Source organism: Excalfactoria chinensis, chromosome 3, assembly GCF_039878825.1.
Source record: "Excalfactoria chinensis isolate bCotChi1 chromosome 3, bCotChi1.hap2, whole genome shotgun sequence".
Classification (NCBI taxonomy): domain Eukaryota; kingdom Metazoa; phylum Chordata; class Aves; order Galliformes; family Phasianidae; genus Excalfactoria; species Excalfactoria chinensis.
This window is the reverse complement of record NC_092827.1, coordinates 60,031,792-60,044,538: the sequence shown is the minus strand read 5'-3', so window position 1 is coordinate 60,044,538 and position 12,747 is coordinate 60,031,792. Positions and strand designations below refer to the sequence as shown.

Below are 12,747 nucleotides of genomic sequence, written 5' to 3'. Positions count from 1 at the left end.
ATTTGTGACACTATCACCCTATGGAAGTGGTCCTTGTTATTAAATGTGTTATTCAAGGAGAAAGCAAGAAGGCACAAGTGTCCCAAAGTTACCCACCTCATTGGCCAAGGGAAGATGGTTAGTGTCATCTTTTGAATTTCAGAGAAGCTTTCAACACCGTTTCTCACAACATCCTTCTGGAGAAAACATCCTGCATACTGCTAGGCAGAAACATAATGAGGTGGGTGAACGATTGGCTGATGGGTCAGATCCAAAGGGTTATAGTAAATGACCAGATGGTCACTAGAGGAGTTTTTCAGTGCTCCATTTTAGTACCAGTTCTTTTTAATGTCTTCATAAAAACTTGGATGAAATACTCAAAGTTATACCAAATAGCTTGTAAACAACACTGAATTGGGAAGACCTGTTGACTCCCTTGAGGGTAGAGAGGACTTGCAAAGATCTTGACAAATTAGTAGACTGGGAAATCACCAACCACATGAAATTTAACAAGAACAAATGCTGGGGATTCTGTACTTGGGATGAAGCAGAGCTGTATCTATGTACAGGCTGGAGAGCAGCCCCATGGAAAGGGATCTGGCAGTTCTGGCTGAAAGCAAGTTGAACATGAGCCAGCAGTGAGCCCTGGAAGCCAGAAGGGCCAGCTGTACCATGGGGTGCATCAGGCCCAGCACTGCTACCAGGTGAGGGAAGGGGTTGTCTTCTTCTGTTCTGTGTGTGCAGCCTCACCTCAAGCAGGTTTGATCACCTCAATGTAAGGACATAAAACTTTACAAAGCTCCCAAAGGAGGGCTACAAAGATGGTGAGGGGTCTGGAGGGCAAGACTTATGAGGTCCCTGGGTTGGTTCAGCCTAGAGCAGAGGGAGATGAGGGGCCTTATGGCAGCTGCAGCTCCTCACAGGGAGCAGAGGGGCAGTGCTGAGCTCTGCTCTCTAGTGCAAGGGGTGAGTCAGGTTGGGATTAGGGAAAGGTTCTGCAGCAAAGGGTGATGGGCGTGAAACAGGCTGCCCAAGGCAGTGGGCATGGCCCCAAGTGCTGAAGTTAAAGGAGGTTTTGGACAGCACTTTCAGACATGGGATTTGATTTTGGGTGGAGCCAGGGGTTGGACTTGATGATCCACATGGATTGCTTAAAACTCAGAATATTATATGATTTTGAATAGTGGACTCTTTTGTGGCATCTTTCATAAAGTTTTCTATGTCTCTGAATTGAATTTTCTGTATTAATATTGCTGTGGAAAGCTTCCAAAACAATGATCACAAGAAAATACTTAGGAACGTGTACGCTAGAAAAAGTAACAGAGTGGTGTAGTGCTGGCACACAGCTGCCAGAGAGGCTGTGCGTGCCCCATCCATCCCTGGAGGCATTCAGGACCAGCTGGGATGGGGCTCCGGGCAGCCTGGGCTGGCAGCAGATCTGGAGGTTGGTGGCTCTGCCTGAGGCAGGGTGTTGGAGCTCAGTGATACTTGGGGTCCCTTCCAACCCAACCATCCTATGATCCTATATGTCACTGCTGCTTTTGTTGAGATTGCAAGTGTTAGAAGATGCGAGTAGCGTAGTGCTAGGCTACAGAAGCTTTGAAGAACTGGAATAGCTTGGAGAAGCACAGAAAGCTATTTCATGATAGCTTCAAGTTGCTCACTGTGCTTCATCATAGATACCCATGATTTATTTATTTAGGCTGAGAAAAAAATCAAGCAGAAAGAAGCTTCAAGTTTGTGGAAAGGCCCCACTTGAACTCTTAGTAAAATCTCCTGATAAATTAAATAGCTATTGTAGTCTTTGGGCAAACATTCATGGTCCTTGAAGTGTGCTCCAAGTGTCACAGGTTTCAGAGAAGCAGAACATTCACAAGAATGCATATAGGGGCGCTGAGGCCAAGCTGTGGTGCAGAATGAGTCAGGGTTCGGGAAAATTGCACAACTCCCAGTCTGGATGTGGTAAGGCAGCTTTCCTCCCTCTAACGCCTAATTGCAATAAGTGTGCTTGGATCTTCAGTGCATGCACTTACAGCCCCTAGTTCAGGGAGAGCTGGAAACTTGCCTGTTCCTTCCCACCTCAGAGTGAATGAACATTATGTGGGAATGTGGTAAAAATCTAAAACTGTGCTTCTGTCAGTGACTTTTGCTTGCATAAAGGCTGGCTGATGAAGTCAGGGTAAAGTCATAGGCAGGAGAAGCGTTGAAAAGACCACCCAGAGAGAGTGACGGGCTTTTTCAGGTTTCACTGAAGCAATGAATTCTTTACTTTCTGCAAGAGTCATAGACCACTGGGGAATACCTCCTTCAGAATTTCTTGTGATGTGGTAAAGAAATGTAAAGAGTTAAAGCATGAACTCAATTTAATCTCACATTTTAATCAACTCTTAGGCTTCAGTTCAATATATCTTATTTGTTTGAAGCCTGAATGAATTAATGTTCAGAGGCAGGACACATTCTCTGTGCTGCTGAGCTGATTCCCTGTTCCTTCTTTCAGTTGCAGTGTATTACCTGCAGTGTGTGTGTGTGTGTGTGTGTGTGTTTAGTATCTGGGTGCATGTGCTTGAGAACAGGGGGCTATGCAGTCCTTTTAGCATAGTTTTCTGAGGAATTAAGACTCATACAACAGTTCCAAATGCTGTGTCTATCTGTACAGTTTCTCCCCCATGCCTATTTCCTGAATAATTTCTGAACCCATTGACCTGTTTCTAGTAAAATTTGGAAGGTCATTAGAGGACTCAGAGACAACTGCATTTCTTCAGATGCTCCTGCTGATGGGAAAGCCAAGCCAGACAGAGCTCGCAGGCATTTTGCTCAGCCATAGCCAGTGGCCACCACTGCTTGGATGTGGACAAAGATTCACTTTGAATAAACCCGAAACTGTAATTAATTTCTGAGTATTGTTCAGAATATTGGTTTATTTGCAGGTTTTTTGTTCTGTTTTTCACCAGTTACGTGTGTCTTCTGATACAGAATCAGCTCTAAAAATGACAGCCTAACACAACACTTTGACATTACAGCATTCCCTGTTCACGTGTTCTATAAAACGAGTATGTAGCCAGCAAACAAAAAGAAGGCAAATCTTGAAAAATTAACTTGCCTGTATGTCATGGGAATTAGCTGCATGTTTCAAGCAGGAGGACTTTGTACTGGAAGCGTGGTATTTGAAAGCCTTGCATGCTAGATTGTTCATCATTTGAAACGGCTGTGTGATACATCTGCTATTTCTTAAAGCTGAGCTGTCTTGTTTTGGCATGATTTAACCTGTGCATGTGTCTCTGGTCCATCGATTTGGAAATAGAATTTTGTTTCTTAGATTGTTTTAGAGACTGCTGAGAGGTCAGTAAAACCATGAAGTATTTGTCACAACCCTCATGTTTATGAACAACTTGAGAATTCTTGTTCCTTCATTTCTCAGGAGCAAAAATACCCACACAGAATGCAGGTGTTTGCAGAACGTGCTTATTAGGTGCGTTAACTGTGCACAACTAGTTTATGAAAGAGGTGTGCTGGGTGAATGCATGGGACTGGTCTTAGAAAATGGAGAATGGTTGCGTCCCTTCAAGGACAAACTAAAGCATACTTTGTACGACCTTGAGGAGTTCAGTCAACTTGCACTGACTCTGTACAACTCTGTTGCTGTGGGAGATTGGGCTCTTCAGATGCCTCCTTAACACAACATTTTGAAACAACAATTGCAACGTAAGTTTATCTACCTAAGTAGTTTCATTTCACTTTGGGAGCTATTGGTAATAAGTGAACGATTGAACTGGATGATCTTCTAGGTCTTTTCCAACCTTGGTGATTCTATGATTCTATGTTGTTGATTTTTTTTTTCTCCTTGAAAAAAAAAACATGCACACCTAGGAAATGTCATTAAAAGTACGTTAAGAAAAAAAGTAACTGCCCTCTAGGTAAGCCCTTAAAAGCAGGGAAATGTCAGCTAAACCTGTGTGCCCAGCCTTAACACTGTGTCTTTATGTGTGTTCATTATAATCTATATTTTTTGCTAACACATCATGAAACACTTTCTACCACCATGTGAGGTCCGCCTTGTAAAGTACACATTTCATGAATGGCCACATGGTGCTGCACTCCCTTCTACATCGTTTTTCTTTTTTTTATACTAAATTTTTTTAATGATCTGACTGTGTAATGATGTTTTTTGACTGTGGCTAGGCTTTTTAACTGGAAGGCTAAGCACAAATCTAACATGCAGTTTGACCTTTGTATGGTCTAGGGGATTGGAGGTTTGTGCTGCTGTTTTTGTGGGTTGTTTTGGTCGTGGGTTGTTATATTTTTTTTTTTTAGAAAACATTGTTCCATAGGGAGTTTTTCCAGTTCTTAAGATTAACTGATTTAGAATTTATTTCCACAGATTTCCTGCATTCTTCACATAGTAGACATTTTAGCTTTCATTTAGCTGGTGATACAGTATTCTCTGAATAGAAGTCACTACTTGAAATCTAGTTAAGCATGAACTGAATGTCAGTGGGTTCAAATGTAATGCTTAAATTATGCTTTCTACTGTCATTTTGGTTTCTGTGCTCGCTTGTGTGCTGTAGATTAAATTACCAATTTTGGAGTAAATTAATTTAAGAAAGTTGTCGATTACTCAGAGTCCAAAAGGAAGTAAAATAAAAGAGAGAGTGGAAAAAAAAAAAAAAAAAAAAAAGACTTATGTGGGAGGTCTGAAAGGGCAGAGAAAGAAAACAGAGAGATGACTGGGAAAGCGGAAACAGTGATAAGTTTTGAATATTATATAAGACAAATAAGACAAACGGAATATACTGTTCTTTAAATGTAACGATATCAGGAGTGGTGGTTTTAAATTGCACCTACAGAGTTCTGGATTAGATGTCTGGGAAAATGCTTGAATTATAGGAGCAGCAAAGCAACAAAATAGATTGTACTTAACGATTTTGTAGTTGCTAGTGATAAATGCATGGCTGATCCTGCCTTGGGGCAAAAATTTGCATTACTGCAGTCCCAAGTCACTTCTGTATTCTTTCTCACCCTTGAATAATGCATTATACAGACATTTTTCTCCTACATAAGCTTTCATGTGTAAATTCTTATATGCTGTAGTGAAATCACCTCTCAACCTCCTCTGGTGTTTTTTGACTTCTTGTTTTCTTGTCAAGGTCAGAACCTTCACTGTGAAATTTTGTCATTGTAAGGTATCTTTTTCATCATCTTCATGACTCTGCTCTGAACTTTGCACATACTTTGCTTAGGAATGACTTGGTTAGTGGTCATGTTAGTGCTAAGCAGATTTTTGCTCCTCTCTACTCCAATATAGGATGTTCTGGTCTGTAAGGTCTCCTCCCACTGCTGGTAGTCTATGCAAGCATGCACGTCCTTAGCAGAATTGTTCCTTTCCTGTGAATGCCTCAGTGCACAGGGTTTAGTTTGCTGTGTGACAGTTCATTGTTCACTTATGTCTTGCTTGCCATATGACTCAAGTGGCTCTTTCTCAGTGACCTAGTCCCTTCATTATCCTGTTCTTTTGCAGCTTCATCATCTGAAAATATTATCAGCTGTTTTCTGCTTTTCTTCTGGCAAACAGATAAAAGTATTAAATAGCATAGTTTCAAATACTCAAGCATGATAATGTATTCATATTCTTCTATTTGATGGTGATTGCTTAGAATTTCTCATTTGGGACACGGCAGCCACATTTGCAGTTTTGGTTACACTGACTTTAATATTGTGTGCATTGTAAAACAACATGCACTACTAAGTTGCAGCATGCATTGAAAGGCAGTTTTTCATTATGCCCAATTTACTGCATTTCAATTTCCATATGGACACCCTTAGCCTTGTCTTCAGCTGCTACGTGACAGCTGTTTCCATGAGACAGCTGGAGTCACCCTTGACAATCCTGATAAATGGGTTCAGACGGGAAGTTGAACGTGCAATACCGAGCACATTGTAACTGCTGACCCTTGCCTGCATTCTTTGTGTGATAGCCTTCCTAAGAGGTCAAGTCACAAAATGTTCTGTGAATACATATCACAGATCTATGATCTCAGTGACTTTCAAAGATGGATTTTTTTCTGCACACCATATTGGCAAATGTAATACTTTCCAAAGTGTTGTATTAGCTGTTCTACTGTTTGTTGGGAATTTCTCCTAATAATTTCTAATTATGTTTTCCGTTCTTCTGTAACGTGCAACATCTGCTTTTGATGGAAACCTCTCTAAATTGTAAGGAAATATCACTTAGATGTCCAGAGAGTTCCTGAGGCAGACCTTCCAAAAGCCTTAAATGCAAGGTATCTGGAACTGATTGATTATAAATCACAGAGTTTGACTTAAGCTGAGATTAGGGTTGTGCTGATAATGAGTTCTCTCTCTCTTGTTCCCAGTTGTTACTTGACATGAATGAAATGAAAACTTGGCATGATTGAAATGAATGAAATGAAATGAATGAAATGAAAACACCGCTAGTATTTCCTCCTCAAGTGCTACCTTTGCTTGAGATGGGGATGTTCTACAGACACAGGGAAGAGTTGTATCTGTGTTGGTGCTGCTCATTATGAATTTGTATTTCAGACTACTTTCATAACCTTAGAATAATGAAAAGCATAGGGGAAAAATAACTCACTGTATGTTTACTATGCAGGAATGTAAAAGGCTGGCAGAAATACAACATCACATATTCTGGGAGATTTATAGGATAGTGAAATACAAGGCCCGATGCTCGAAGCTGCTAGTTGCTCACTAGTCTGAGGCAGCTTACTCAGCTATTCTTTTGGTACTTTTTACAATGATATTACCCACACAAGTCACTTTGAAGCTGCAATTCCTGCTGTTGATATCGTAGTTCTAGAAGATGTAATTAATGAGTGCAATATTGTCACTTTGCATCGTTTTACTGTTAGCTATGAATCACTGTGCAGCTTGTACCATACCTTCCATCTGAGGGCAGCCCAGCCAAGAATGCAGTCTTAAAACTATAAAATTTATCTCAGCTCACCTTTTTTTTTCCTCCAAAATTCCAACAGAAAGCTTGAAAGCATAACTATAGCACAAGATAAAGATACAAAATCGGGACAGTAAACTCCCTGAGTTTGGTGGTTGGCAGAACCATGCAGCACCATGCAGGCAAGACGTCAGCCCGCTCCTCTGGGAATTATTGCAGAAAAGGCATTAGCCCATCCTTGGAGAGGGTTGGTGGAGCAATGCGGAGCTGCCCATTGCCTCATGTACAGAATGGCATTGCTTTGCCAGATGTGTTTATTGAGTTGTTACAGTAAATTTTCGTTTCTAATACTGTAAACAAAATACATTCTCAGAAGTCAAAATTTGATTTTACTGCACCTTACTTTCCAAAAAGCCGAAAGTTTTACATTAATGTTTTTAATATGATCTCCCCTTGTAATTGTGCTGCAGATCAGGTAATGGAGCTATAATGTAATTCATCTGTAAAGCTTCCTAGGCAATTGGGCTTTCAGCGTGGTTGTATAGAGCTGCAAAAGGAAATTGTGCTTCCTTTCTAAGGATGCTATGTACCTATTCATATTAATGTTAGGTCACTGTCAGTTCCTGCTTGCTTCCACTGTATTGAACTTGCAGCAACTATCTAATTTAAGAGGAAATAATTTACATTAAATGAGTAATAGTGAATCATAGTTCTTAAAGATGAAAGGTTGAGTGTCTTGATTTCCTTTATCTGTAGAGGATATCTGTGCATGCTTCTGTTTGTGCCAAGAGTTTTTGTGCCGAGCAGAAGTGCAGCAGCCTTCTCATGTGAAGTGATAAGTCTGAATTCATTTTTAACCTTTCTTAAAAAGAACTGAAATGATGAATAACAGGAGCTTACAAATCCTCCACTCTGCAGTAAATCAAACTGCCTTGGTTGAATTTTTTGAATTCTATAATTTTTATTATTTTTTTAATTATTATTCTTCACCTAGAAGGGGTTTGTAGCTGCTTTGAGCAAAGGTTATGCTCATGTAAATAGTAAAATCAGAATTCATCAGACATGTTTTTCTAGGGCAGACTCACAACACCTAGCATACTTCTCAGCCTTCTTTATCCCTCCATTTTATTAAAAAAAAAGAGAGAGAGAGAGAAATGGGGAAATATTAGTAAAACTTAGTGCTGCAAATAAGCTATTTATATTGATGAGGACTCTGAAAATATACCTGTCACAACAGAGCAGTTAAAACAAAAATGATGTAATTGTATACGTTAAATAAATCAGGAGAAGTTAAGTGCAGGAAGAGCTATATGGACTGTTGGAGTATACCCTTTGTGCTCTTCACAGGAGAAGTGGTGACCTGTCCCTCTCAACTCAATTACAGCAGTGCACTGCTGGGCATGCAAGGGACCCATCCAGTGCATTTATCATGAGAGAGCCAAATACTTCCCAGAGAAGAGACGCTTTCTGCTCAGGCTTGGAAGAACATAATTGGCTTTCTGATCTTTTGCAATAGTTACTTGAGTATACATAAGCTTATATGATATATAGTGAGAGCATTGTATGCTGTTGTTTGCATCATTTTTTATGGATGTTATTAATTTGAAAAGTTGTGTTTTGGAGGGGTAAGTAATCTTTAATATAATGTGGCTGATAGGTAACTAAAAATGCACAGAACATACTCGGCCAAATGGAGCATTGATTTTCCTTTTGATGTTTTTTTTGTTTGTTTGTTTTTTGTTTGTTTGTTAAAGTATGCAAGAAATCAGAAATTTGAGCTGCCTGCTTTTCTGTGAGGCTGCAATCTCTATTTCAGAAATAAGTTCCTGTGAGTTCTCAGAGAGTGACTTCCCATCCCAGCCATCCTCTGGGGACAGACGAGTTTGCATATGTCTCTTCTCAGGGCTGTTGGTAACAAGTCTGAAGTTCAGATGTTCAGGGACACAACTTTACCAGAACTACAGGCTCTAATGCTTGGGCTGCTTGGTTATGCAATTTGGCCCCTCCTTTTATTTATTTATGTATTTATTTATTTATTTCAGAAAAGGCAGTGAACATTTGTTGAATATTTATATCTAAACACTGGTAACCATCTGTTCTTGCTTTTTCTTTCTGCTGAGGAGCTCTTAGGCTTAGCGTCTTCTGCAAATCCCAGGCTGGATATCCCTGCACTGTGGCTTCTGTAACCTTTGTCTCTGTCTTGAGACAACTTGTTGCTACGGTCATCTCTTCTTGTCTTCATCGCTTCCCCTTTTCTTTACTATTCTCCTCTCACTTCTGTATTTAGTTTACTGTTGATCAAACAGCAGGAACATAACGTGTTCAGTACTTTAGGTGCAACCTAATCTTGTCAGCAATTTCACTTGGAATGATCATTTTCATGGCTACAAACCATGCCACTCACCAGCCTTTTTCTATTTACATATGTACTGACAAACCTAAGTTCCTTTAATTTTCTGTGGTTACTGCAGGAGTGTCTGTTTTTCATGTGAGTCTTATTTCTGTATGAAGGTGAAAAGAGAAACAAAAACCATCTTGGAGAAGGATTCAGAAAACTTCCCTTGCACGCATATATCCTAATGGGCCTATATACTAATCAGGAAGCAAGGAGCAGCTGCCTTCTTAATTGGATTGTTTGAAAGTTTTTTGCTATCTGTGTGTTTTCAAATTGTGTCAGCGCTCCTGCAGCATTAAGGTCAATGAGATTCCTGATAGGCATAAATAAAGAAATTGTTTTCTTAATTAATGATAGGCTTAGAAGAGGTATGCATAAATAATGAGCTTGCTGGTCAAAGGAATCATGTGGAATAAAAACAAAGTTGGAGCTGGATGGGATTTCTCTTGTCACTTAGTGTAATTAGTATTTTTAAATAATCTTGCTTTAGTATTTACGAAGAGCCTTGGTCTTTAATTGTACGTATTCAGCTACTCATTTGACTTGAGATGAAGAAAAACTGAAGACTTCTACAATCTAAATTGTATCCTCTCTTCTAATAGTTCACATCTTAAAATAAATATAAACTGTGACTTAGAAAATCATCTGAGCAACATTTAAATACTTAAATATGGCTATGTCCTCAAGCTTTTGAAATACATAATAAGCTTAGCAAAAGATTATTCCCTAAAATGGGGAAACAGGACGAATGTAATCATAATTAGATTAGGTAAATTCCAAATTTTATTTCACCTAGGAACATCTCAATCAAAATAGGTTTAATTTGCTTGGTCTTACATCATTATAATCCATAAGTTTGTTCCCAAACATAAATGTCCATGCTTCTGTTTTTACCAAGGAAGAGCGTAATCGCAGAGGCTTGGGTATTAGCATCATTTGTTGGTGATGAATATTGATGTTAAATAAGCAGTCAATATTTTAGTGTTCAGAAAATGCAGTATAATCACAGGCCTTAACTACTCAAGTTCCCTTTTCCTCCCTTTCTCCTTCTGTGTCCTGTATATTAAATGGAGCGTGCTTGTCCTAACTACTGGGCAGAGGCAGGTACCCTCAACTGCAGGTTCCTTTGCTCTTTTTTACAGACCCTGGAGACAGATGTTTGTGCCCTTTATTTTAACTTGGACTTCCGTGTACTTGAAATTGATACTTAATTTGTTTTTTGATGCAGGAGTTTTCATATTAGTGTTTTAAAATTCCAGTCTGTAAATGCAGTGTAAGGGCAAGGCACTACGTAACCACTAAATAACCTCAAATCCAGCAGATATGGAGCAGGCTTGGGGGTGAGGGAAGGAAGATCTGCACAAGTTACAGCAAATAAAAAGATGGAAATACCATGCATATCTTTCGGCTCATCCAGACGGAGCCTTTTGAAATATGCTTGATTGTAGCAAAATCCTTTGCGTGTTCCTGCTCTTACTGTACAGATGAAGGTGATTCAGGGCTGCCTCATGGCAGTAAGTGTCAGGCACTGCCTGCTCTGACACGACTTTCCAGGCAGGAAGCAAATGTTCAGAGATAGAAATGCTCGTCCTTGGTTTCAACTGCAGAAAGTTCTTTGTTTGAAAACTGTAAGGAGAAAATGGAAGCATAACCACAGACACAGTGGAAAAAGGTTATTTTTAGTATAACTAAGATGTTTATAGCCCACTACCGCTTAATGTGATATCATGTTTACCTTTAATCCTCGAGAAATCTTGTGTGCTTTTGCAGTGCTTTTTAAGTAGCTGTAAGCTTCAGCTTTGCTTTTAGCCTTGTGAATTCTCTGAACTCTATAGGGAACAGTTTGAGAAATTCAGGTAAAAGACAGACTCCTGTGCTTGTCTGAAACCTTCTGATGACATTCACCCATTTTTCTTCCCACCAGGTTTGGAGGAGACCAGCCGGTATACATCAATATCATCAGAGATCCTGTCAATCGATTTCTATCCAATTATTTCTTCCGACGTTTTGGAGACTGGAGAGGAGAACAGAATCACATGATCCGTACCCCCAGCATGAGGCAGGAGGAAAGATATCTGGTATGTTTATTCAAAAGGTTCCTATTGCTGATTTCCTGGTGTAGATACGCAGTGCTGATGTTCAAACTACAGGCCTGAAAAATGGGAGACTGAGGCATCAATGTTGCAACGTTGCATTTTTTATTTGTTTTACCTGGACCTTATTTTGGTTGGCATTAATGTGAAGACTGCTTCTGTTGAATTTGATTGTCCTGTTTGATCTGTGTAAGCTGGCAGCAATTCTCAAATGCTGTTGAATTTCAGTCCTTCTACCAGGTTGTATCTTGATGGTATGGTAGTTAGACATAATAATTCTGACAGTAATTATCATTGTAAATATTCAGGCAAAATTCTAGGTTGAAACTGCAGCTGTAACAGTGCAGCCTTGATGGAGAAAAATTGGGAAACTGAGCAATCCGGTGAGCCTATGTTATTTTTTGTGGTTATGCCGTTTCTTCACACTAGGGCTCTGATCTCAGTTCTGGGTTTGGGTTTGTGTTCTTTTTTTGAGTTAAGGAGCAGGTAATAATGCTGGATGAGCTGCTGTTCCTAACAAGAGCTCTTATTTTCCACAACTGCTGAACTGTCATAAAACCCATAAGCCTTTGCCACAGAGCAGGGTCTCTTGGTAGTAGCTGTATGAATTCTGAGTGAAAAACATGGAAGCAAGGTTTTTGTTTGGCACTCCACCACCAACCTAAGAAGACAAAAAGGTGGAATTAAACCTTACCTTCTCTATAACACAGTTTCAGTTGGTTGCACTCAGCTAAATGAAGAACTACAGGATGTTCCATGACAAAACTGTGATAAGACAGCTTCTTGTTCTTCCATGACATATTGCAAGCCAGATGTAACAAAACATGTGAGGGACTGTGGTTGCTGGAGAATAAACCCCGATTTTAGGATGTTTTGAAGGGCTGGTAAAGTACAAGTTGTGCTGTGGATGAGCTGAAGAGAACACATTCCAAGCAATGGTTTCAGTCCTAGCTAAGGCCAGATGGATTCGAAGAAAAATTGTTGCATTTCCACGTAACAGGGCTGTGTTGTTTTGGTTTTTTTCCTGTTTGTCATGCAAGGGCGTGTGAACAGCTAATCCTGTAAATTCTGGGTAATTTCAGAGGAATGACACAATGTGCACCTTTTCCTGTATAACTGGATGAGTTTTTAAGCAGAACTGAAATGAATAAATCTAACTTCTGTTATGTTCATGTAGGTTTAAAAATTAATGGAAATCACCTCTTCATTTCACTTGTGTTGGGGTGTTCTTTAGCAAATTATATTCTTTACATGCATGTACACACATGTACCTACATGTAAGTCAGTAAAAAGCTACAGTCTAAAGCAAATAAAAAGTGGCCATCTGTTGAGGGCATTAGTTTTGTTGAAAG

At 39.6% G+C, this 12,747-nt stretch overlaps 1 protein-coding gene across 2 annotated transcripts in view; it reads left to right on the top strand.

Annotated features, from left to right (window-relative positions):
- Positions 1-12,747, top strand: part of UST (uronyl 2-sulfotransferase) — a 160,209-nt gene that overhangs the window by 92,611 nt on the left and 54,851 nt on the right. For both annotated transcript variants that reach the window (XM_072333475.1, XM_072333476.1), the window contains exon 5: positions 11,227-11,380. In XM_072333475.1, coding sequence (XP_072189576.1) covers positions 11,227-11,380 — 154 coding nt within the window. The remainder of the gene's footprint in view (positions 1-11,226; positions 11,381-12,747) is intronic.